Source organism: Psammomys obesus, unplaced genomic scaffold, assembly GCF_907164565.1.
Source record: "Psammomys obesus unplaced genomic scaffold, mPsaObe1.curated_primary_1811, whole genome shotgun sequence".
In the NCBI taxonomy this organism is placed as follows: domain Eukaryota; kingdom Metazoa; phylum Chordata; class Mammalia; order Rodentia; family Muridae; genus Psammomys; species Psammomys obesus.
Window position 1 is genome coordinate 489,075 of NW_026585742.1, and position 20,840 is coordinate 509,914.

Consider the following 20,840-nt stretch of genomic DNA (forward strand, 5'->3'; position numbering starts at 1 on the left):
GTGGTGGTGCACACCTTTAATCCTAGCACTTGGGAGGCAGAGGCAGGTAGATCTCTCAGCTGGAGACCAGCCTAGTCTACAGAGTAAGTTCTAGGCCAGCCAGGGCTACAGAGAAACTCTGCCAAAACTAAACAACAAAACCAAAACCAAACAAAAAACCTTTATTAAATGTTAGACTATGAGCAAGCACCATCTTGACCGTTGAGCCTGTCCTGTGCAAGGCACTAGAAGACATAACTGTAGGTAGCAGTGTGGTGGGAGGTAGAGGCTCACTTTGTTTTCAAGGATTCTGGGCGAGTGTGAAGCATGGCTGTCAACCTTGTGGAGCAGCTAGGTCAGGCAGGACAGGAGCAGGTTGGCGCTGGCAGGTTGTGTTGAGCATTAGGACTTCTGAGAGCTTTCGTTTTAATCGTGATAACTAGATATGGTCTTGTTCTTAGCTGCTTTTAGTATTTGGCAGAAGTGTCAGACATTTCCAACTGAACAGATTTTACCAGCGTGGGCCCTGTCTAACAACTGGGACCCTCTCTGTGGCTGCTCCCTTTGGGACTTCTTGAGATCAACATTAAATTGTTGGGACTAATACTGTTTGCCAGATCCAGTGGCAATTGTATTTGGTGGAGTGGCATTCTTTCATACTCTTTAGTGAGGCCCTGGGTTTTTGTTTTGTTTTTATTTTTTTTTTCAGTGAGTTTCTAATACTTTTCTACTGTTCCATGACTCACAAAGGCCTTTCTATGGGCAGCTTTAAAACTGATTTATCCAAACACACCTCATGCCACATGTCACAGGAGATACACATTAAAAAGGAGTACTCATTCTTCTTTACATTTGTAGAACTGAGTGGTTTTGTTTGTTTGTTTGGGGGTTTGTTTTTAGTTTTTTGAGACAGGATTTCTCTGTGTAGCCCTGGCTGCCCTGGAGCTCGGCTCTGTAGACCACGCTGGCCTCAAACTCACAGTAATCTGCCTGCCTCTGCCTCCAGAATGCTCGGATTAAAGGTGTGAGCCACCACAGCCAGCTTAAGCAGTAAATTATTATCAGACTCTTTGCTAAAGCACTCAGTTTTCCTTTTCAGCTCTTGATAAAGCATGGTGATAAAATATGGAAGGAGTTACTGGCATCTGTTTTGCTGCACCAGGAGAGAAAAACTTGTGCCCTTCTGAAGTGCCTCCTGTGCTTACTTATAACTAAATAAAAACAGCATCTCGCTGAGTAGTGATGCACACCTTTAATCCCAGCACTTGGGAGAGGCAGGTAGAGTTCTGTAAATTGAAGGACTGCCTGGTTTACAGAATGAGTTCCAGGCCACCCAAAGCTACACAGAGAAACACTGTCTCAAAAAACAAAACAGGAAAGTAGCATGTTCATTTGCTGTATCCTGAAAGGTTCATGTTTGTAAACCAAGGCATTTTGTGGCTAAGTGTACCCTAGTTTTGCAGCAAGAATGCTTAGTATGCATTTCAGACTAACATTCTACTGTTACTATTTGATTAAATTACACTAAACTCTGAATAATAATGTCTCTCCCATCTCTCTCTCTCTCTCTCTCTCTCTCTCTCTCTCTCTCCCTCCCTCTCTCTCTCTGCTGTCTTCAGTAGAGCATGCACCACTTTGAACGTGAATTTTCGGTAAAGTAAGCTACGCTGATTTATCCAGCTTTAAAGATGCTGTGTTTCTGTGTGTGAGACTGGACCCAATGCATTTGTATCACTGCGAACAGAACTGGAAGCAGAACAGAGACCACTCCTTTGTTGGTACATTTCAGTGAAACACAGCATCTTTAAAAGACCCCCAAATCACTTCATTTGTATTCATTTCATTTCCTTCATGACCTTCTAAAAAATCTTCATTTTCCACTCCAATTTTAGTTTGGCAATATGAGTTCTAATTGCATCGCAATGGCATCTGAGTGTAATTTTGGAAACTTACTCTCAAAGTCATGATGCAGAAATACTGGTTCCTAGTTACTGGTGAAGAGGATGTAGTATTAAACAGTTAGGTTAGTGGCATAAATTCCTAGCTTTTATAATGACAGAAAAAAAATTGTTTCTGACACATGCTTGGGAATTCTTCAGTCATAAGTCTCCTCATCTGCTTAAGGCCAAGGCAAAGGTGGCCCAAAAAGCTGAGCAATGCTGGGTCCCTGTGTGGCTCCTCTCTCTTCTGGGTCAGGGATGGTCTAGTGGCCAGTTGACCTACCCATCCAGAGCTACAGAAAACTGAAGAAACTACTAGACCTGGCTCAAGAATAAGTAACTCCAAATGTCCTTTCTACAAGAGTGTTACAGATGTGCCTGGCACAACAACCCTCCGAAGATCTAAACTGCATAATTTTTCTTTGTGTACCTCTTTCTGGCCCTCAGCTGACTGCCACATTCCTATTGAGTATGGTAGAGGGGCTTCTGGGAAAGATCAGCTAGTGTTGGGATTTTTGTCTAAGAGAACATGAGCTAGGAGAACTCGGGCCTAGCCTGGTTGTCACTGTAGATGCATGCCCCATCCTAGTTGTGACCTCATATAACCCCCAGTCCAACATGGAATTTGTCTGCTTTTTCCTCTTGTCTGTGGCCTGGGGATAATTAGAGTGTAGGCACATAATTAGAGTGCATGAATCAGTCAGTTGTTTCAGGTTTTAGACAGGGCAGATTGTCAGCTTGTTTGTTCTCTGTCCCTTCCCATTGTTCTTTCCTGACTTGTTGCTCATGGTTTGATCTTAGACACATTAACCTTTATAAGAAGCTAACAGACTCTTAAAATGGCCGAAGACAATGAATGGACGGAGCTTATCCTCCAACAGTATGTTCCTGCCTCTTACAGTTTTGCCCTTCTAGTTCTTAGGTCCTCCCCTCAACTTGTAGTATCCCCTGGAGGCTGGATTCTACCCTTCCTTGCCTTAGTGTATACAACAAGGCCTGCTATAATTCTGACACACTTAAATGAGGAAAAATGGGTTCCGTGGACCATCAAGCCCTTTGGAACTGGTTGGTCCGGCTCCCTGTGGGCAGGTTATCAGGGTTTATTCTTCCCCCACTGGAATGAGCAGCTCCATTTATCACATAGCCCCCTCTTGTTTGTTACACAGGCACAGGCTAGCCCAGCTCCCTGTGAGCAGCCATTAGGATGCTCACTCTTCTGTTCGCTATAAGGGCTTGGTACTTTAGATGGTATATTGATACTACAACATCTTGTGGGGTTGTTAATTGAATTTTAGCCTTCATTTAGAAAATGAAAATTAATTTACTGAAACCACCTCCAACTCCCAAACTCTGGTAGCACATGTAAGGTTGTGAGGCCAGCCAGAGTTAAGAGTTGGTTCTCTGTGAAGCCATGCTGTGATATGCCAAGACCACCACCCTCACCCTTGAATTCAAGCCCCCGGGCTTGTCTCTAGCCTTCCTGAACCCTGGGCTAGAGGGCAGCCAGTCTTGGGATGCAGGGCCACCAGTGGTGCTACAGTCCAAGCCTGTCTTCTGACCCTTAACCCTGCAATGACTCTTCAGCCAGGTCTGAACACAAAGCTCGGAGGTGGAAACCTAGTTCCTGGTGCACACTGACCCTGATCATAATACACTCTACTGCCCTCCTCTGGCTGTTACAATATAGTGTCTGGTGTAGAGCAACCATTCATCCCCATGTGGGCACAGCTTCCTCCTCTGGCAGCCTTGGTACTGCATGCTGTCAGTCAAGAGACTTGGTTCCAAAAGCTTCAAAAGAGACCACCCCAACCCCAGCATTCCACTGTCATTACCCAAATGCCTTAAGAGGAACACTTCTGCCCTTCTTCCATCTGGGCTTCTCACCTCAGTAGTCACTTTAGCTTTATTACATCCTTTATAACAGAGAGCCGGGAATGTCTTTTCACAATCCACCCTAACATATACTTGAGTTTCATTCATTGTTGAGTTAAAACCAATGTAAATTACATTTTGTCCATTTGTCTGTACTTAATCTTTATTTGTATTGCTATCATTATTTGAGAATTCCATGATTGCAGAGCATGAGAATGTGCATTTGTGTAATCCTTTCATTTCAGCTGCCTTAGGCTGAGGTAAAAATATAAAGGAAGGTAAGTGGGTTTTGTGAATGGCCAAATTCTGACCACTGCTTGTCACACTTGGTGGGAAGAACACACTTACTTGAGTATTTTATTGGTGACCTTGAGCCATTCATTCTTTATCCACAGTTAGTGGACAAGGTGTCTTGCCTTTATTCCTGCAGTTCATAGCAGTGTGGGAACCACCCAGCAGAGTATCTCCTGGTGTGGCCCAGGGAGGGCTAGACAACAGAGTTAACAACTGCTAAGTAGGGTCTGAGAGAACCACAGCATTCACAGCTGCCATACATTAAAATCTAGTATGTAGGAATGTTTCTATACATTGCTTTGAAGAGAACAGTTTACCAGGTTTAAAACAACAAAATGAAATCTGGAGACTGGCTAGATGGCTCTGCAAGTAAAGGGGCTCCTAAACCTTGACAGCGTTTAATTAATTAATTATATTTCAAATACACAGGTGCCTAGAAGCAGAGGGATGTTTTAGATACCCAATTTTCCTCCAGGATCCCTGATGCTCTAGCAGATACACACATACACACTTGATGTGGACTCATTCTGTTCTTGGATTAGGCTACAGTGAAAAGGAATTGTACTTGAGAGACTTCCCCAAAAATGACTTCCCCAAAAATTTAGAATCCTCTAAAATTTCCCTTTTAGAGAAAGGGAGAGCCCTTTTCTCTAAATTCCTGCTGACAGGTATTAGCATTTTATATTATTTTAATGCAGCCCAATAGGAAATTATTCAAAACAAGACTCTCAGGGACTTGGTAACTCAGCTAGCACTGGCTCCTTGTTGAGAATCCCGAGTGGCTTATCATTCTGTAACAGCTCAACAAATGTCACTCCTGCTTTTGTTTCCAGGTTCTGTCTCTACTTCCCATGTAGTGGCTTACTCTCCAAACATTTAACCTTAACGCTCTACGTTCTGGATCTTTTACAAGAGTACCTGCTTTTCAAGTGAGCTTGCAGTTGTGTGGTACTGCAAGAGTGCTTGTCTATAAAATGCTATTGCCATGCAAGCAAGCACGAGGACCTGAATTTGTATTCCTAACACCCAAAATAAATGAGTATTAAAGATACACAGGTAGGTAAGTAGATAGATAGATAGACAGACAGACAGACAGCAAGGAGCAGTAGCACATGCTTGTAAAACCACAAAGCTGGGAAGACCATGACAGGAAGATCCCTGGGGCTTGCTGCCCTATTCTAGCGAGGTACATCCTTTAAATATTGCCTGAAGCAATAGCTAGGGATTGTTCATCCCTTTGGCCCAACTCTGCATGCAGAAATCTGTCTCACCTGTGAGCTCAATAGGTAGAGCTGACCTGAACCTAAGCTATACAGCTGGAAAAGGAGTCAGAGCTACTCCAGGGAGAGATGTCACTGTGTGATTTCACATAACCCGATACTTGATTCAATTCTCTTTTCACATGTGTGTCACTTGAAGGAAATAACCTTTGAACCCCTTTGTTGCTTCTAGTTCTTTTTGTAATCAGTGTTTGAAGACCCCTGAAATACTGGATCCTTTGCCCCTCTGAGAACATTTAGTCTCCCCAGTGTCCACTGTGCCCTGGCCTGAGTAGCAGCAGCATGCAGGGTAGGTGGAAAAGTGGAACGTTGACCTTCTCCCCTTTTCTCTGCAGGGTTGTCTTCTGCATTACCTCCACCTCCTCCACCACCTCCGCCTCCACCTCCACCAGCAGGTCCCTCATCAACCTCAGGCACAGAGATGCCTACTCCACTCCTGCCCCAGGCTGTGAATGGTGTGAACCGTGGGGCCTTGCTCAGCTCCATCCAGAATTTCCAGAAGGGAACTTTGAGGAAAGCCAAAACTTGTGATCACAGTGCTCCTAAGATTGGCTGATGCTTCCTGTTTACACTGGGAGGGCAAGCTCTTCTGTCCCACTCCTACCCCTGAAGTCCTCTTCCTAGGTGAGTCCTTGCAGAGCCAGCACAGCCAGCACTGCAGACACTCCAATGAAGAGGCTTTTCAAGAGGGAAATGCTCTCCAAGTAGAATAAAGTGGGGCCAGCATTGCTGCCTTAATGAGTATTTTGCTCCTTTGTGACTCTAATGGGCTTCCTTTAGGGGCAGTGGCATATGGGAATCATTGTTTTCACCAGCTAAAGGAAAATGACAATAAAACAAAAGCAATGACAATATTTTGTCACAGCAGCAAATGGCCTTTGTGACTGCCCCTCCTACTATATCAGAAGTGTTCTCTAGCTCATTCCTCTAAAGCATATTTTGATTATTTCTTAGGTAGTTTCCATTTGTGCAACCCTTCCTTCTCAGACGCTAACCCTGTAACCAAGGTGGTGCCCTTATGAGGCAGAGGAGCAGCTCTCACTCCCTCATACAGGACAAGGAGAGTTACTCAGCCTCAAGTTCAGTGGGAATCTCACTGCGCTGAGCAGCCACTCTGGATTCATAGTTGTTCTCAGCTATACTGTATTGAAACAGAACATTAACCACAGATAAAGGTCTTGCTAGGTAAAGGACTTAATCCCCAGCAGTTACGTCCACTTTGGGTAGAGAGAGGGAGGGCCAGCATTGCAAGTAAATCTGGCATCTATAGCAATCACTTCTGATTTGATTTATCCAACTTCAGAATCTTTTTGATGTTACTCAGTTATTAGTAATCCTTTATCTTATGATTTTCTTAAAATTTAAAATTTTCATTTTAAATAAACTGCACTTTAAAGGATTATAAAAAATCCATTTTAAAATTCAAATACACACATCAGTGTTGGTTACTATGCAGAAAGAATGTCATCGTGTATAGTTTCATATAATCTGTGATACATGTTCAGCTGTATTTTTTATTAAAAACAAATCATGTCAAGAAAGTATGTTGTGGCCTTGCTAGGTATTATTTCAAATGAGAACAAAGTATAGTGTCACAAGTTCTACTCCTTCCCTCTACCCTGCCTGCCTATCTCCTTTGTAAGTGCTGATGATTCTTATGTATGTAGAGACTGTCTGTATACTTGCATAACTTGTTTAAATCATGAAGTTCTAAAGAGGCTCATATATGACAGAATGTCTGGTTTTGGCAATGTGGAGGAGTGCCTGGCATAAATTTTCCTTACATTTGAAAGGGAGCCCTGTTAAAATTAGGTTTGACAAGTCTACAGACAGGACTACAACTCAGCTGGCAGAGTGCTGGTCTAGCACTCAGGAAGCCCTGGATCTGTGCAGCTCAGCATCAACTAAGCATAGTGTACATGTCTATAAGCACTTGGGAGGTGGAAAAAGGGCCAAAATTTCCAGGTCATCATCCTCTACTACATAATTAGTCCGAGGCCAATTTGGACTACAGAGTCACAAGACTCTGCCTTAAAAAAAAAAAAAAAAAGGCTGAAGCTGTGGACACATGCAGTGTGCACTAGTGACTAGTTGCTGATGGAAATCTGGGCCTGAGATCTGCAGTTTTTGCATAGTATGAATAAAAGCAAATAGTTAGGGTGGGGATATATATATAGTTCAGTAGTAGAGCTCCTGGCTAACATGTACATGGCCCTGGAAATAAAAAGGCTTCAATTAGGGCCAGGCGTGGTGTCACACACCTCTGATGCCAGCTCTAGGGAGGGAGAGGCAGGCAAATCTGTGAAATCCTGGTCTATAGGGATTTGGGCCAGCTAAGGATACAGTGAAATTCTCTAAAAAACTAAAGAAGCTACAATTGCTTTATACACCATGTCAAGCTATCTTCCATTTGACACCAATTTCTTTCTTTTCTTGGTTTTTCAAGACATCAAGACAGGGTTTCTGTATGTAGCCCTGGCTGTCCTGAAACTCACTCTGTAAACCAGGCTGGCCTCAAACTCAGATTTACCTGCCTCTGCCTCCTGAGTGGTGGGAATAAAGGCATGCACCACCATGTCTTGACATTAATTTCTTATTAGTACTCCAAGACTTCCACATACATTATTTTCATGGATATAAAAATATAATTACTCATAGGTAGGAATCCCCTTTATTCCTTATCAAAACAATTTAACAGCAAATGTAGATAATATACTCTTTAGACATATAAGTTATCTTCTTGGGGTATATTTTTCATCAGAACGCCGCAACATTTTGACCTTGCCCCTTCTAGTGAAAGAGGGCAAATCTTTACATTAATGCTATTCAAAGATTTAGACAATAGTAACAGACAAAGAAAATATAGCGTCTAGGGTGGGGAGTGGAGAGTATTCCACTCAGAAGCACATTTAAACTCCTTACCTCACAGAGACACCTGCTGTTGCTTTAGCGCTAACTTTATGACTGGTAAAGTCTCACAGGACGTATCAGGTGAAGTCCCAACAAGTATTTTAAATAAATTTCAGTGACTTGACATTCAGAGTCCAAATTAGATATTCAAAGTCTTCTTTATTGCAAATATGATGTCTTTGACCTGAGGTATGGAGTTGTCTTCTAGGACCTTTGCATAAGGCATTGGGACATCAGCACCAGTGACGCGGACAGCAGGAGCATCAAGGAAATTGAATGCAGGGCCTAGGGAAGAGGGGGCTCAGGTGAGAGGCAGACTGGGGACTCCGGAAGAGAAAACAAGGCAATGAATCTAGCTACAGGGCCTGCTTTTGGCTTGACTTTTACAACACTCACCCAAAGGATAAAAGCCCTAACAACATTCGGTCACTGCTAGTTTTACCTCTCTTCCCAGTCAGCACTCAAGTACACAGGGTTCACTACAGTTTGCCCGTGTTGTAGAACCAGTTTCTTTAAATATATTTATTTATTTATGTATATGAGAGCTTTATCTGCATGCACACATGCAGATAAACAGAACATCAGATCCCATTATAAATGGTCATGAGCTACCATGTGGTTGCTGGAAATTGAACTCAGGACCTCTGGAAGAACAACCAGTGCTCTTAACCTCTGGAGTCACCTCTCCAGCCCCACCAGTTTCTTTCAAATACCTTCCATGATACTGGCACAAATCTCAGCTCCTACTCCAAATTGTGGCCAGCCTCCTTCCACAGTTACAAGATGATTTGTCTTCATGACACTGGCTTCTATAGCTTCAATGTCCATTGGTCTGATGGAACGCAGATTTATTACCTAAAGATATTGCAGGAAATAGGCTTTATAGAAACTGAGAGACAAATACAGACAGCCTTGACCCCAAAACACCACTTTTTTGTTTTAATCTTTGTATCTCCGAAAACTGAAACTGCCTATCAATAGGTACACAAACATGGAGACTGAAAATATAGTAGTACAAACCTGTAACCTCACCACTTGGGAGGCTGAGGCAGGATGACCCGAAGTTTGATAGTGTTGGCTACAGAGAGACCTTGTCTCAAACTACCAAAAGGAGAAAGGGAATTTATAATTAAAGCAGAAACCTGTATCCCAACACAGAAAGCTTTGCTCACCTATAGGAGTCACTTACCCTCCTTGATTTCAATATTCCTCCTACCAAAATAAGCAACTAAGTGCTTAATGTGCACCAGCCTACACCATGATACCCTATACAGCTTCTATCCTTTTTATAGCCTAGAAAGTATTACTGTATTTCATAAGAGAATGACTTGGTAAGTTCTACACCAGAGATTAGACTCAGTTACTTCTGAAGTCCAGCTCCAGGCTGGCTCTTGTGTGACTGTATATGCACAGATGTGAAGAATCAGAGATAACCTCAGGTTTCCCCAATTGCTCTCTGCCTCTTCCCAAGGGATCCTCCTAGCACTCTGTGCCCAGCACTGGGGTAGCAAGCTCATGCTGTCATAGCTGGCTTGTTGTTTTGTTTTTATGTGAGTGCTAGGGATTCAACCTCAGGTCCTCAAGATTGCACAGCAAGCCACATGTGCAATGGCCCTGAATGAGCCATCTCCCAGCCCAACAAGACTGGACTTAAACGAACCAGTCTGTGGTGAACAGCCTCTACTTCTGACTTTATGCAGAGACAGACTGCAAGACAGAGCTGAGGGTAGCCTGGGAATCGTGATTCTACCCAACTCCTAAGTATTGGGATTACAGGCACCATTCACAGCTTCTGGCTAGAGTGTGTGAGAATATGTGTGTGTGCGTGCACATGCATACATACAATACCACATAGAAGCTTGCTATGGCATACATGTAGAATTCAGAAGACAACGTTCAGAGCTGGTTCTCTCCAACTACCACGTGGCTCTTACGAATCAAACTTAGATTATCAGGGCTTGGCAGCAACTTTACCTGCTAAGCCAATTCACCAGCTTTGGATTTTTCAAGACAGTGTTTCTATGTAGCCTTGCCTGTCTTGGACTCACTTTATAAACCAGATGGCCTCAAACTCAGAGATCTGTCTGCCTCTGCCTCCTCGAGGGCTGGGATTAAAGGCATGCATCACCATGCATGACTCAGCCTTGGGTGTTAAAAGGAGACTTTTTGATTTGGGGTGGTGGTGGAGTGAGAAAGGGGGAGGGGGAGGGCAAGTGAATGTCCATTTACCTCACATTCAATTCCCTCCTTGGACAATACGGTTGCAGCTTCTAGGCAGTGGCCCACTGGTCTTGAATGGGCAACTACAGTGATGTGGGTCCCTGAAATAAAGTGGAAATCGATTCAACGTCAATGGAACTAATGTAGCCTGCTGCAGCCAGCTACAGCTCGTCTTTTCAACCCTTCAGCTTATTTCACTAAGCTAGGCAATGAGGCTATATTTTTGGACAAGAAATACAACCTACACACAGACTCAGAAAAGCCTAACTTGAGATCATTCATTCTATCCTTTGTAAGTTAAGCTACATAGCAGTAATTTCTGACCTATGTAAACATAGGGCTACAGTAAAAATGATTAATATATACCAAGGTGTTCTTACCTTGCCTTTCAATTTTCGCTTTTCCAATTGGAATCAGGAAATCTTTTGACTGAGCTTCTGCAGAAAGTTCAAATGCAACTCCATACATCAGTTCATTTTCTAGCACCACCACTGCAAGACATTATAAGCTCTCAAACAACAAACTACATACAAAATGCATATAGAACAAAATCATTCATCTTATCGATAAGAAACCTGGTTTCTATCACATCTAGAAGCTTCAGGATGGTTTACTTGCTGACACATGCAGTCTGTGCAAAAGAGGTTAAACCAATGGTTTGGGTATACAGTGAATAACCAACCCCTTAGAGTGACAAGAAAAACCACATTTTTACTGTCCGTACTGTCTAGAAATGATTAGCACTTTGTATCTCACGAGCTAAACTGCACGAGATGCCCTTGACGGCTCCTTATATGCAGAGAGTTCATGTCATTTTTAATGTTCAAAAGAAACCCAGGGGTTACTATCTGACCTGGATTATCATCACGAATGGCCGATTTAATAAGTCCTTTTGCATCCTCGGAACTCCAGGGGCTGACCACTTTTAAACCTGGGCAGTGCCCATACCATGCAGCGAAGCATTGTGAGTGTTGAGCAGCAACACCTGCTGAGGCACCGTTAGGCCCCCTGAATACTATGGGCACAGGCTGAAGGCCGGCAGACATGTAGTAAGTCTTGGCAGCTGAGTTTATAACCTGGTCAATGGCTTGCATAGAGAAATTGAAGGTCATAAATTCACAGATGGGCCGCAATCCAGCCTGTCAAGTGGAAAACATCAATGTTAAAAACTAAATACAACAAGAAAGAGTGGTGAATAACCACTCCATTCTTCCAACACACAAATATTTGTTTTTTTTTTTTTTGAAACAGTTTCTCTGTGTATCCCTGGCTGTCTTGGAACTCACTGTGTGGACCAGACTGGCCTTGAACTCAAGAGCTCCACCTACCTCTTAAGTGCTGGGATTAAAGAATGCTACAAAGCCCAGTGCAAACAACATTTTCAAAAGGTATTAAAGGAAATCTCCTTGGATGAGCTTCATAAATAACATTACATACCATAGCTGCACCAACAGCAATTCCAGCAAAGCCCATCTGTAAAGCAAACACCAGCCTAAGAAAAAGTCCATAGAAATTAAAACTATGAATACTCAACCGAGCCCTCAAAGCTTGTCTGGAAGGCATACCTCTGATATGGGAGTGTCTATGATCCTCTTGTCACCGTATTTCTTCCATAGGCCTCTGCTAACCTACAATTAAGATTTAACCCATGATTTTTCAAGTGTTTGTCAGGGCCAATGGGTGTTTTTTAATTTTACATAAGTTTACCTATTCCAGTTACCTTGTATGCACCGTCATACTGGGCAACTTCTTCTCCAAGCAGAAATACTTTTTCATCTCTTTCTAGTTCTTCATCCAGTCCTTGATTAATAGCATCACGAACTGTCACCTGCCATATTACATAAACAGAAAACAGCATTACTTAGGATGCTATGGAGACTCCCTTTTATACTCACCTAGGCCGCCCACAACGTAAAACATCAATTTAACATTCAAGCAGGCAGTTCTCCAAGAATCCGAGAAGGCAAGACAGCCAAGCCTGACGGGTGGACAGAGGACACTAATTCCCTGGAAGTTGACCTCACGTGCGCCTCTGCATGCTCACACACATACACAAAGTAGACACATACATATCATACAAATCCAAATTCCAAGACCTTAAAGAGTAACACTAACGTTAAATAGTCTTTCACTAGATGTTAATGACAAGCTCCCAGAACACTTGTGCTGCTTGATGTACACAGGCAAGAAAACTGATGGATTGCTAAACCAGCTCACAGGCAGTTTCCTAAGCAGAAAACATGGTAGGATTGTTTTATCACTACACTTGGAGTACTAAGGGGCAGAGAACTGGCAAGGACATCTAACCAAGGCTAAGTATTAAGACTCACCAGTGGCCCAACACTTGACACCCAGAACGCAGGAGCTGCTACTCTAATCCTCCACTTCTAGATATACACATGCCAAAGAACTGAAAGCTGGGACTCACGCATGAATCGGCACACCAATGTTCTCAGAACCTTTACAAATCCAAAACGTGGAAACAAGCCAAATATCCATCTTTGAATGAATGTTTAAATAAAATGTACAAAGAATATGATTCAACCTTTCAAAGGAACAAATTCTGAGTTATGAATTCTACAATTACCACCTTAAAGCTACTGTGATACCTTAAATAAGCCAGACACAAAAGGGCAAAAGAGTCATCTGACATGACGTTCTAGAACAAGCAAACTCACGAGTCAGAAAAGTACAATATATATATGTAAAAAAAATATATATATATATATATATGTATTGTAAATTATTATCGTGTAACGGACAGAGTTCCTGTTTCGAATGATCAAAAAAGTTCTGAAAATGGATAGTGTATGTACGAAGAATGCATTCCATACCAATGCACTCTGCATTTTAAAACATAAGGTTTTAACGTTATATTTTACTATAATCCGGGAGTAGGAGTAAAAAAGTCAGGGAAGCAGCTGGTCGATTATAGTGCTCGAGGGGGTGAATGTCAGCGTGAGTGGCACCTGGCGGGAACAGAGGCAGCACTAGTCATCGGCAGGACGCAGCCACCGCCAGGGCCCCCGATGCCACCGGCCTCGGGGCAGACGCGACCCCGGGCTCCCAGGCCTGCTCCCTTCCGGCCTTCCCAGCGCCGACGCGCCGGTTACCTGCAGCGCCGCGGGAGCCGAGCGGTGAAAACCCCTCTTCAGCAGCCCGGAAACCTGACGGGGAGAGAGAAGAAAGTTCAGAGAGGGCACAGGGCCAGCGGCGGGTGCGCCGGGGGCCGCCACCTACCTGCCGCAAGGGTCCCCGCACTAGGGTGGCCACAGCCGCCATCTTGCCCGTGTCCTCTACTCGCCGCCTAATGACAACACAGAAGCGCCGCAGACCCCGTGCCGCGCAGCCAATGGTAGGGCGTGACGCCCTTGGGGCCAGCCTCCATCTAGAAGAACCAATAGAGAGCGAAAATGTGAGTCCCGCCTTCCCGGGAAAGCCAATAGAAAGACACTACTTCGGAGGCCCCGCCCCTGAGCTTTGACAGTGCGCTATTAACGGGCCACGCCTCCGCGAGTTTAGCCAACGGCCAGTTGTGACCCCTGCGAGCCTCGCCCTCCTGGCCGGTCGCCGGGTTGCTGAGGTGGTGTGTCGCTGTTGCTCCTCTCTGACCTGGTGACTGGGGATAAACTTTGCTGACCACTCACCGCGGCTCTCAGGCACCCTGCACACACCCTTGACTGCTGCCTGCCCACGTGTTTGGATTGAGTCAGTGCGGCCTGATCGACTCAGGTGGAGGGAGGGACCTTAAAGCCACCCTTTGCGGGCACTGCGGGCCTTGAGAACCATGTGGTTTTTGAAAACACTCCTTTGGAGGGTGGACCTACAATTGCGTTAGTGTACGCTGTCAGTTGAATAAGTTTCATATATGCATTAAGAGTCCATTGTATGCCAAGTATTGTGATGTGTGCTTCATGAGTAAGCGATTGTAGGTATCTCCACCTAGGCATGAAGAGGTGAGGAAGTTGTTCTGGTTATACAGAATTTAGATGGCATACCCAGACTGGAAAGATGGACACTGGGGTACGGCCTCAACTCCTTCAAATCTCCTTCACTGCTGCCATCAGGTGGTTATTGTAAGAAAGATCAAATGAGTCTTTTCTATCAAATACTAGAAAAAACTGGTGTTTAGGATGAAGATTTCAAATCTTTTTATCTCCCCTGTCTTGAAAGGCTTTCATACAAAGGTGGGCTTTTTTGTTTGTTTGTTTGTTTGTTTGTTTGTGTTTCCCCGCGAGACAGGGTTTCTCTGTGTAGCTCTGGCTGTCTTGGAACTTACACTGTCAACACCAAGTAGACCAGGCTGGCCTTGAACTCACAGGTTAGCATGCCTCTGCCTCCTACAAGTGCTCGGATTAAAGACATATGACCTCCACACCTAGTTTACCCAAATTTTTAATCCTCCTCACTCAGTAAAACCTTTGTTTATACAAAGGCCTAGTCTATTCTTGGAATTTGACAGCCTGGAGCAATGACCGTTTTCTCCTTTGGAGACTCCTTTCCCCTTCCTCCTGCATTTCTTGAATGTTGCTTCTTTTCAGGGCAGCCATTGAATCAGACTGTGAGATGAGGACTTCTGCCAACTGGGAACAGACACAGTCACCACCTGACTTAGGGTGAAAACCAGATGAGATGCACTTTCTGTCTCCCTGTGTGTTCACTCTTCCTGAGCACACTCTCCTGGTCAGGACTGCAGTTTGCCTTGTCCAGACACTGTAGTTGAAATGGGGTCTCTTTCTTTGTGTCCCTACACTTATTTTTAATAACTTCCAGCTTCCAATTTCCTCCAGCAGTGGAGGAGACCTCCAGTGGCTTTGAATCCTTCCTTCTAGTCCCATCTAGTTCTAGTCCTTTTTGATGGGGGGGGGAGATAGGAACACTTTTGTGTTCTATATTCTATATTAGAAAGACATGCTACATTGTAAAAGAAAATCTGTATGTCCATGTTATTAACAGCTTAGTATATATACACTATGTTAGGTTTCAAATCCAGAACAAGTCTCACTCAGTTCCTGTGGCTCCTCTGAGTACTTCTCACCCCATCCCTAAACTAAATCTCTCCCTACCAGAGACTGGGCTTCCCTTCACTGGCTCCAGACTGATCTTGAGAGACCAAAAAATTAAAAATTAGCAGCTATTATTAATATTTAAGGCATAAACTAGGTGGGTGGAGAAGTCCAGTTCTTCCTGAGGGGAAGAACTGCCTTACTGAATTCTTTTCCCACCCACTAGAGATATAGTTGCTAGGAAACTGGCCCATTACCCTAGGGGAGGGACACCAGATCATTAATGGTCTGGGGACCTTACTATAGCCAATCAATTAAAAAATGTAGCATTTTGACCAATAGATGCTTGCCAGGCAGGAATTACCCCTGCTTTGGGCATGCTGGGAGGGACCAGAATCTTTAAATCACCCAACTACCCTGAGCGTGTGGCTCTCAGCTCTCATTGCTTTGTTGGTGGGGGGTGTGAGCCCAAGCTGCAGCTCACATCCCCACCTCATGTATTTACAGCAGAGTCTAGTTTATTCCTGGTCTTTTGGGGTTCACGAACTGGGCAGAACATTTTGGGGGCTTGTCCTGGGACCCCAAGACTCCAGGACCCTGACCCGGAGGTTTTTATGCGGTATTGTTTACACTGGTGAATTCTGGTTTTAAAATCTGGTTTTGACTTTTAAAATTATGGTTATGCTTTGTGACTTCTCTCCTACAAAAGGGGTACTTTATTTTGACATTGCAAAAACAGGTTTTAGAAAATGCTTAAATGTTTAAGGCTATAAAAACGTTTAAAGTTTATCAGGCATTTTAGACAATGATCTTGGGTAGTCTAACAAAAAGTTTGAAACAGTTTCTCGATCCTTTGGGGGAGAACAAAAAACTTTGGTATTTATTTTATTAATTTTACTAGATGAAACCAAGCCATATAGCCATATGGTTTGAGCTAATTGAGAAAATTGCAGTTGTTACCATGTATCTTGCCAAGAGCTGTTTGTTAAACTGCTTTGTTTATCTGAAAACATGTTTCCACCCTGGTCTTTGCCTTGAGACAAAAGAGGAAGTTCCACTGAGTTCCTTAGAGTTTGTTTATGTGACCTTGGACCATATCTGCTACACGGAAATAATTTTAGAAAAAGAATTTGGCAGTTTCAGAACTTCTTTTTGTATTAATATAACTTGTTTTTGCTTTACTTATAGAAAGCAACTTGTGGACACTGGGCTCCAGCAGGATCATGTCAGGATGGAAAGGATTTTGATGAGGGTTTTTATGTTTTATGAAAAGCAGGAGAGAGAGCAAGAGATATTTTTAAGAATGTCTGGTTAAGCCAGAAGAACGAACCTAGGAACCTGAAGGTATATGGAATCTTGCAAAAGGTTAGTGTATATATAATAGCCAGAGAGTTAATATGATTTAAAAAAAAAACTGTATCTAAAAGTATGTTGTACTTAATTTAAAAGGCTGGTGATTCTTCATTGCAAAATGTTTTCTTATGCTCTTTTAAGAGGGAAAAATTCTGTCTGATAGGTTTGGTATGGTCAGAATAGTTCGTACAATTTAAAATTGTTCTGTACTGTTCTGTTATCAGTTGGTTCTAAAATTTATTTAATCACAATGTTAGAACTTTTGGTTATGGAAAAATTGTAAATGTTTCACAGAACTTGTTGTATCTTGTGAGGTAACACATGGCTAGCCACCATGATGGTTCAGGGATAGAGAAGGTGGAGCTATAGTTTTGCTGCCATATTTGTTTAGGGCTTCCAGCTGAGTTCCGGAACAAGTGGACATGCTGGTCCAGAGATAAAGAGGGTGGAGCCATGAGTTTGCAACCATCTTTGTTTAGGTCTCAGTTATGTTCAGTCCTTTGATTATTGCTAAGTGCAAAGCTTTTTACTGTTCAATTTTAATGCAAAGTGGTAGGATCAGAAAGATTTGATAGCTTCTCTATAAACTGTATCTGATTAAAAGGTTTGCTTTTAGTTCAGAAAGAGCAGACTCAAAGTTATGCTAATGACTGCAGTTGGTTAAGATGTTGAGCTTTACCTAGTGTCTTTACGTTTTTTAAGGTTAAGCCTAGGACAGGTTAACTATAAAGTTTGAAAATATATAGTTCTGAAACATGCATCTTAAAAATATGCCAGAATTAGAGATTATAGCATTCTGTTTTATAGGACACAGTTTAGAGCAGATAAAGGTAGACAAAGAGTAATTCAGATATGCTGGCCCTCAAGCTTGTCAGATCTGATGAATATGGCATTTTAACATGTATAAGCTTGTTGTGACAGAGAGTTCCAGAATCCTGGCAGTAGATCCCCCAAGGTCTCTGAGAAGATTTGGGCATAACAGATGATGGTGGCTCCGGATTGTGGTATGCTAACCACTGGGAATACTGCCTCAACTGACCCACTGCTAGGGCCCAGCCTAAACTGTGGATAAAGCCATGGACAGCTGGAGAGCTATTATCTCACGGTGAGGTCAAACTCTCGTGTTCCTTTTTTCCACAAAAACATTCTCTCATCTTCTGTACTGGCTAGACTGCCTCTGTTCAGGATGCCTTGAGACCACAGGAGCCAGGGACACTGCCTAGGTGATGGACTAACTAGACATCTTTGTCATTTTGATCGGTACATGGATTGGTATATTTATTTAGCTTATAATTTATCCTTCTCAGGTCTCTGATCACCTTGATGGCTAGGCTAAGCTTATGATAGCTTTGCAGCTAGAGAGGAGATGATTAGATCCACTGTTCACTCACTGATCAGTTCATTAGTTAGTTAGAACTACTAGGTACTAGATCTCTTATTTAGAAAGAAAAACAGGTTTGCCCTGCTCATAGAATTCATGTTAGTTGCCTGTGTCTTAAGATAAATAAATAAATATAAAGCTTATATAGGGTCTGAGGATATAGGAGTTTAGGTTGTAAAAATCTAGAGAGTATTGTTATTTGGTCTGGGAAAATGTTTCAGGGTTGATAAATACAAAAGAGATTGGAGAGTCTAAATTTTTTTAAGATATATAAATATAAAGTTATAATATAAAAATATTTTAAAGCATATTAAAGATGGGAGATACTTTATATTTCTCCCCCCTCTTTGCTACTGTTGTGCTTATGTTATAAGATTTCAGAAGTTCAGAGTTTTGGCATTGATCAATAGAGTTCTGATAAATTGATGGAGCACTGACTGCTTATTATTCAGTCACCAGCTTGAGATTTTAATTTCCTTTGGTTGTCTTCTGGAGATAGACTTAAAGGTGCTTCTCGTCATGTTAAAAACATCTGTTTAATGTATATATCTGACCCAAAGCCATAGCCTTTACTATAGTATTCTTAATATCTGCCATTTCTGGGGTAGACTTTGACACAGGAATATCTTAAACCTATTCCTTCTAGTTGCTTTATAAAGAAAAATCCAAGCATCCAGGGTTTAGCAGTAAGGCCAGTAATGTATTTCTGCCTAAGTTTCCAGTGGGACATGGAGATGGGGGATAAAAGTAGATGCTGAGCGTACGAAAAAATGGCCAAGCTTCATTAATGGCTGATTAGCAACAGGGCCCACAGTTCAAGTGTTAGAGTTTCAGACTATGGACACAGTTGTTTATAAAAGATACAAAACAAACAGCTGACTGGTGCCCATTCCATTGGATATAGTTTTACCTGTTACTCTCATATAGATTTGCTGATATGTTACTTTTCCAAGTTTTTAAATATATATTTCCTTTTGTGTACTAAAAATTCATATGAGTTTCAGAAAATCAAAAGGTCATGAGACCTGGATCTGGCATAACTCAAATGGATCCCAGATGAGTTTTTCCCTGGTCTTGGAATTCCTCACTTTTCCCATTTAATAGATAAATGTTAACTTCTGTCTTTAGTCTGAATTTGTCTCAGCAGATTTTCACCTGTTTGACTCTGTTCCGGGATCAGCTATTGACTGCAAGCTGAAATCTGGACTTCCTGGAAACTGAAATGATTGCTCCCTGCCTCTTCTGGTGGATCAACTAACCAGATGCTTGGGACTACCCCATTGCCCGCCTTTGACTAGCATTTCAACCTCCCTAGCCCTTGATGCCAACGGTCCAATTGTCAGAACTGAAGAAGCTCCAGAAGATGGATCTTCACCCAAATCCCCCCTAGCAGGCTGAAATGCTAGGTCAAAGGGGGCTGGCTTCCTGGCATTAGCTATTATCTTGGGCATCTGCTTAGCTGAAATGGAAACTAATATTGCAGCAACTGGGCTAAAAGCCTAGAGAGACACTAGAGAAAAAGGGATTTTTATTTATAATAAAAATAATCTCATGCATTTACAGTGGAGTCTAGTTATTCCTGGTCTTTTGGGGTTCACGAACTGGGCAGAACAATCTCTATATAATGCAGCTGGGTTTTTTGCTGCACAAGTCTCTTGGTCTTTGTTCCAGGGCTCCTCACTTGCTCTCCCTTCCCTCTTTCCTTTGCTCTCGTCTGCAAGCCATGTTCAGCCTAGACTCTTCCCTTTGCCTGTTTTTGAGAGATGAAAGAATTAAATTTTTTTTGGGGGGGGTACTGGTTTGGGGCTTGCAGCACAAGCCTGAATATAGGCTAGCCAGGTGGAGACATGTCCAGCCACCTGTAGGGGAAGAAGTAGCCTTACTGCATTCTTTTCCTGCCCACTAGAGATAGTTGCTAGAAAACTGGCCCAGATGGCCAGGCCAGAACTATTTATGGACTTGGTGCCTAAAGTAAACCAAATATTTCCTAATGGCATATAACTCCCTGCTTGCAGTTTTTCCCTTCAAAAACCTTGTTCCCCTAGACCACAGGGCCACACTCCTCTTTACCAGGGAGGTTTCTGTGACCTGGGCTAGAGCTTGTGATAAAAAGATCCTCATGTGTTTTACAACGGAGTTGACTTTTGGTGGTCTTTTGGGGTTTCACAATCCGTGTACAACACTTTCTCCCATATATCTACCATAAATATCTTCTCCGTACTTTAAGAGTAATCATGGCCTCCTTTTATTTCATTTTTTTCCTTCACACTGTTAGTGATTTCCTTGTTCTGAGTTACTCTCTCTCCCAAACCAGATGTCTTTGGAGGATTACAAAACTGAAACCAGAAGTAGCTAACTTGAGATTTATTGTTTCATGTGTGTGAGTCCAAACATAAAGAATGCCATGGGTGATAAGGAGAAAAGCACAGACATCACAACACTCGGAAATATGACTGACCACCTCAGCAGAGCAGGGTAAGCCTGTGCTCCAGAGTGATTTTCCTTTTCAGTCCTGCACCCTGTCTATAGAATCTTCTGCATGGAGATGAAATAGAATACAGATTTCAAGGATGTTGAGTTCATGTTTTCTCATAGTCCCAGCTCT

The 20,840-nt window shown here is 42.7% G+C and overlaps 2 protein-coding genes across 9 annotated transcripts in view; one reads left to right on the plus strand and one right to left on the minus strand.

The window, feature by feature from the left end:
• The window catches only part of Pxk (PX domain containing serine/threonine kinase like), a 71,731-nt gene extending 64,825 nt beyond the window's left edge, over positions 1–6,906 (plus strand). For 3 of the 8 annotated variants that reach the window (XM_055599042.1, XM_055599043.1, XM_055599044.1), the window contains one exon: positions 5,701–6,906. In XM_055599042.1, coding sequence (XP_055455017.1) covers positions 5,701–5,921 — 221 coding nt within the window. In that variant the 3' untranslated portion in view covers positions 5,922–6,906. Of the gene's footprint in view, positions 1–1,598; positions 1,632–5,700 lie in introns of all 8 variants that reach the window. The other 5 variants (XM_055599046.1, XM_055599047.1, XM_055599045.1 and 2 more) reach the window with 3 other exon arrangements.
• Positions 6,907–8,020: 1,114 nt separating this feature from the next.
• On the minus strand, positions 8,021–13,828 carry Pdhb (pyruvate dehydrogenase E1 subunit beta). The gene is made up of 10 exons (XM_055599051.1): positions 13,736–13,828; positions 13,609–13,662; positions 12,216–12,323; positions 12,061–12,123; positions 11,933–11,968; positions 11,349–11,634; positions 10,876–10,986; positions 10,505–10,596; positions 8,989–9,130; positions 8,021–8,560 (listed from the first exon to the last, which is right to left on the minus strand). The coding sequence occupies exons 1-10, from the start codon at positions 13,775–13,777 to the stop codon at positions 8,415–8,417; spliced, it is 1,080 nt and encodes a 359-aa protein (XP_055455026.1). The 5' UTR covers positions 13,778–13,828; the 3' UTR covers positions 8,021–8,414.
• Between the last annotated feature and the right edge of the window lie 7,012 nt (positions 13,829–20,840).

Bases quoted from the DNA above. Each gene is read 5' to 3' on its own strand.
- Pdhb (XM_055599051.1), bottom strand. From the start codon at position 13,777: ATGGCGGCTGTGGCCACCCTAGTGCGGGGACCCTTGCGGCAG. The intron at 11,969-12,060 runs GTATGCCTTCCA...TTTGCTTTACAG, and splicing joins TAGACACTCCCATATCAGAG to ATGGGCTTTGCTGGAATTGC. The intron at 9,131-10,504 runs GTAAATGGACAT...CAATATCTTTAG, and splicing joins AGGAGGGAATTGAATGTGAG to GTAATAAATCTGCGTTCCAT.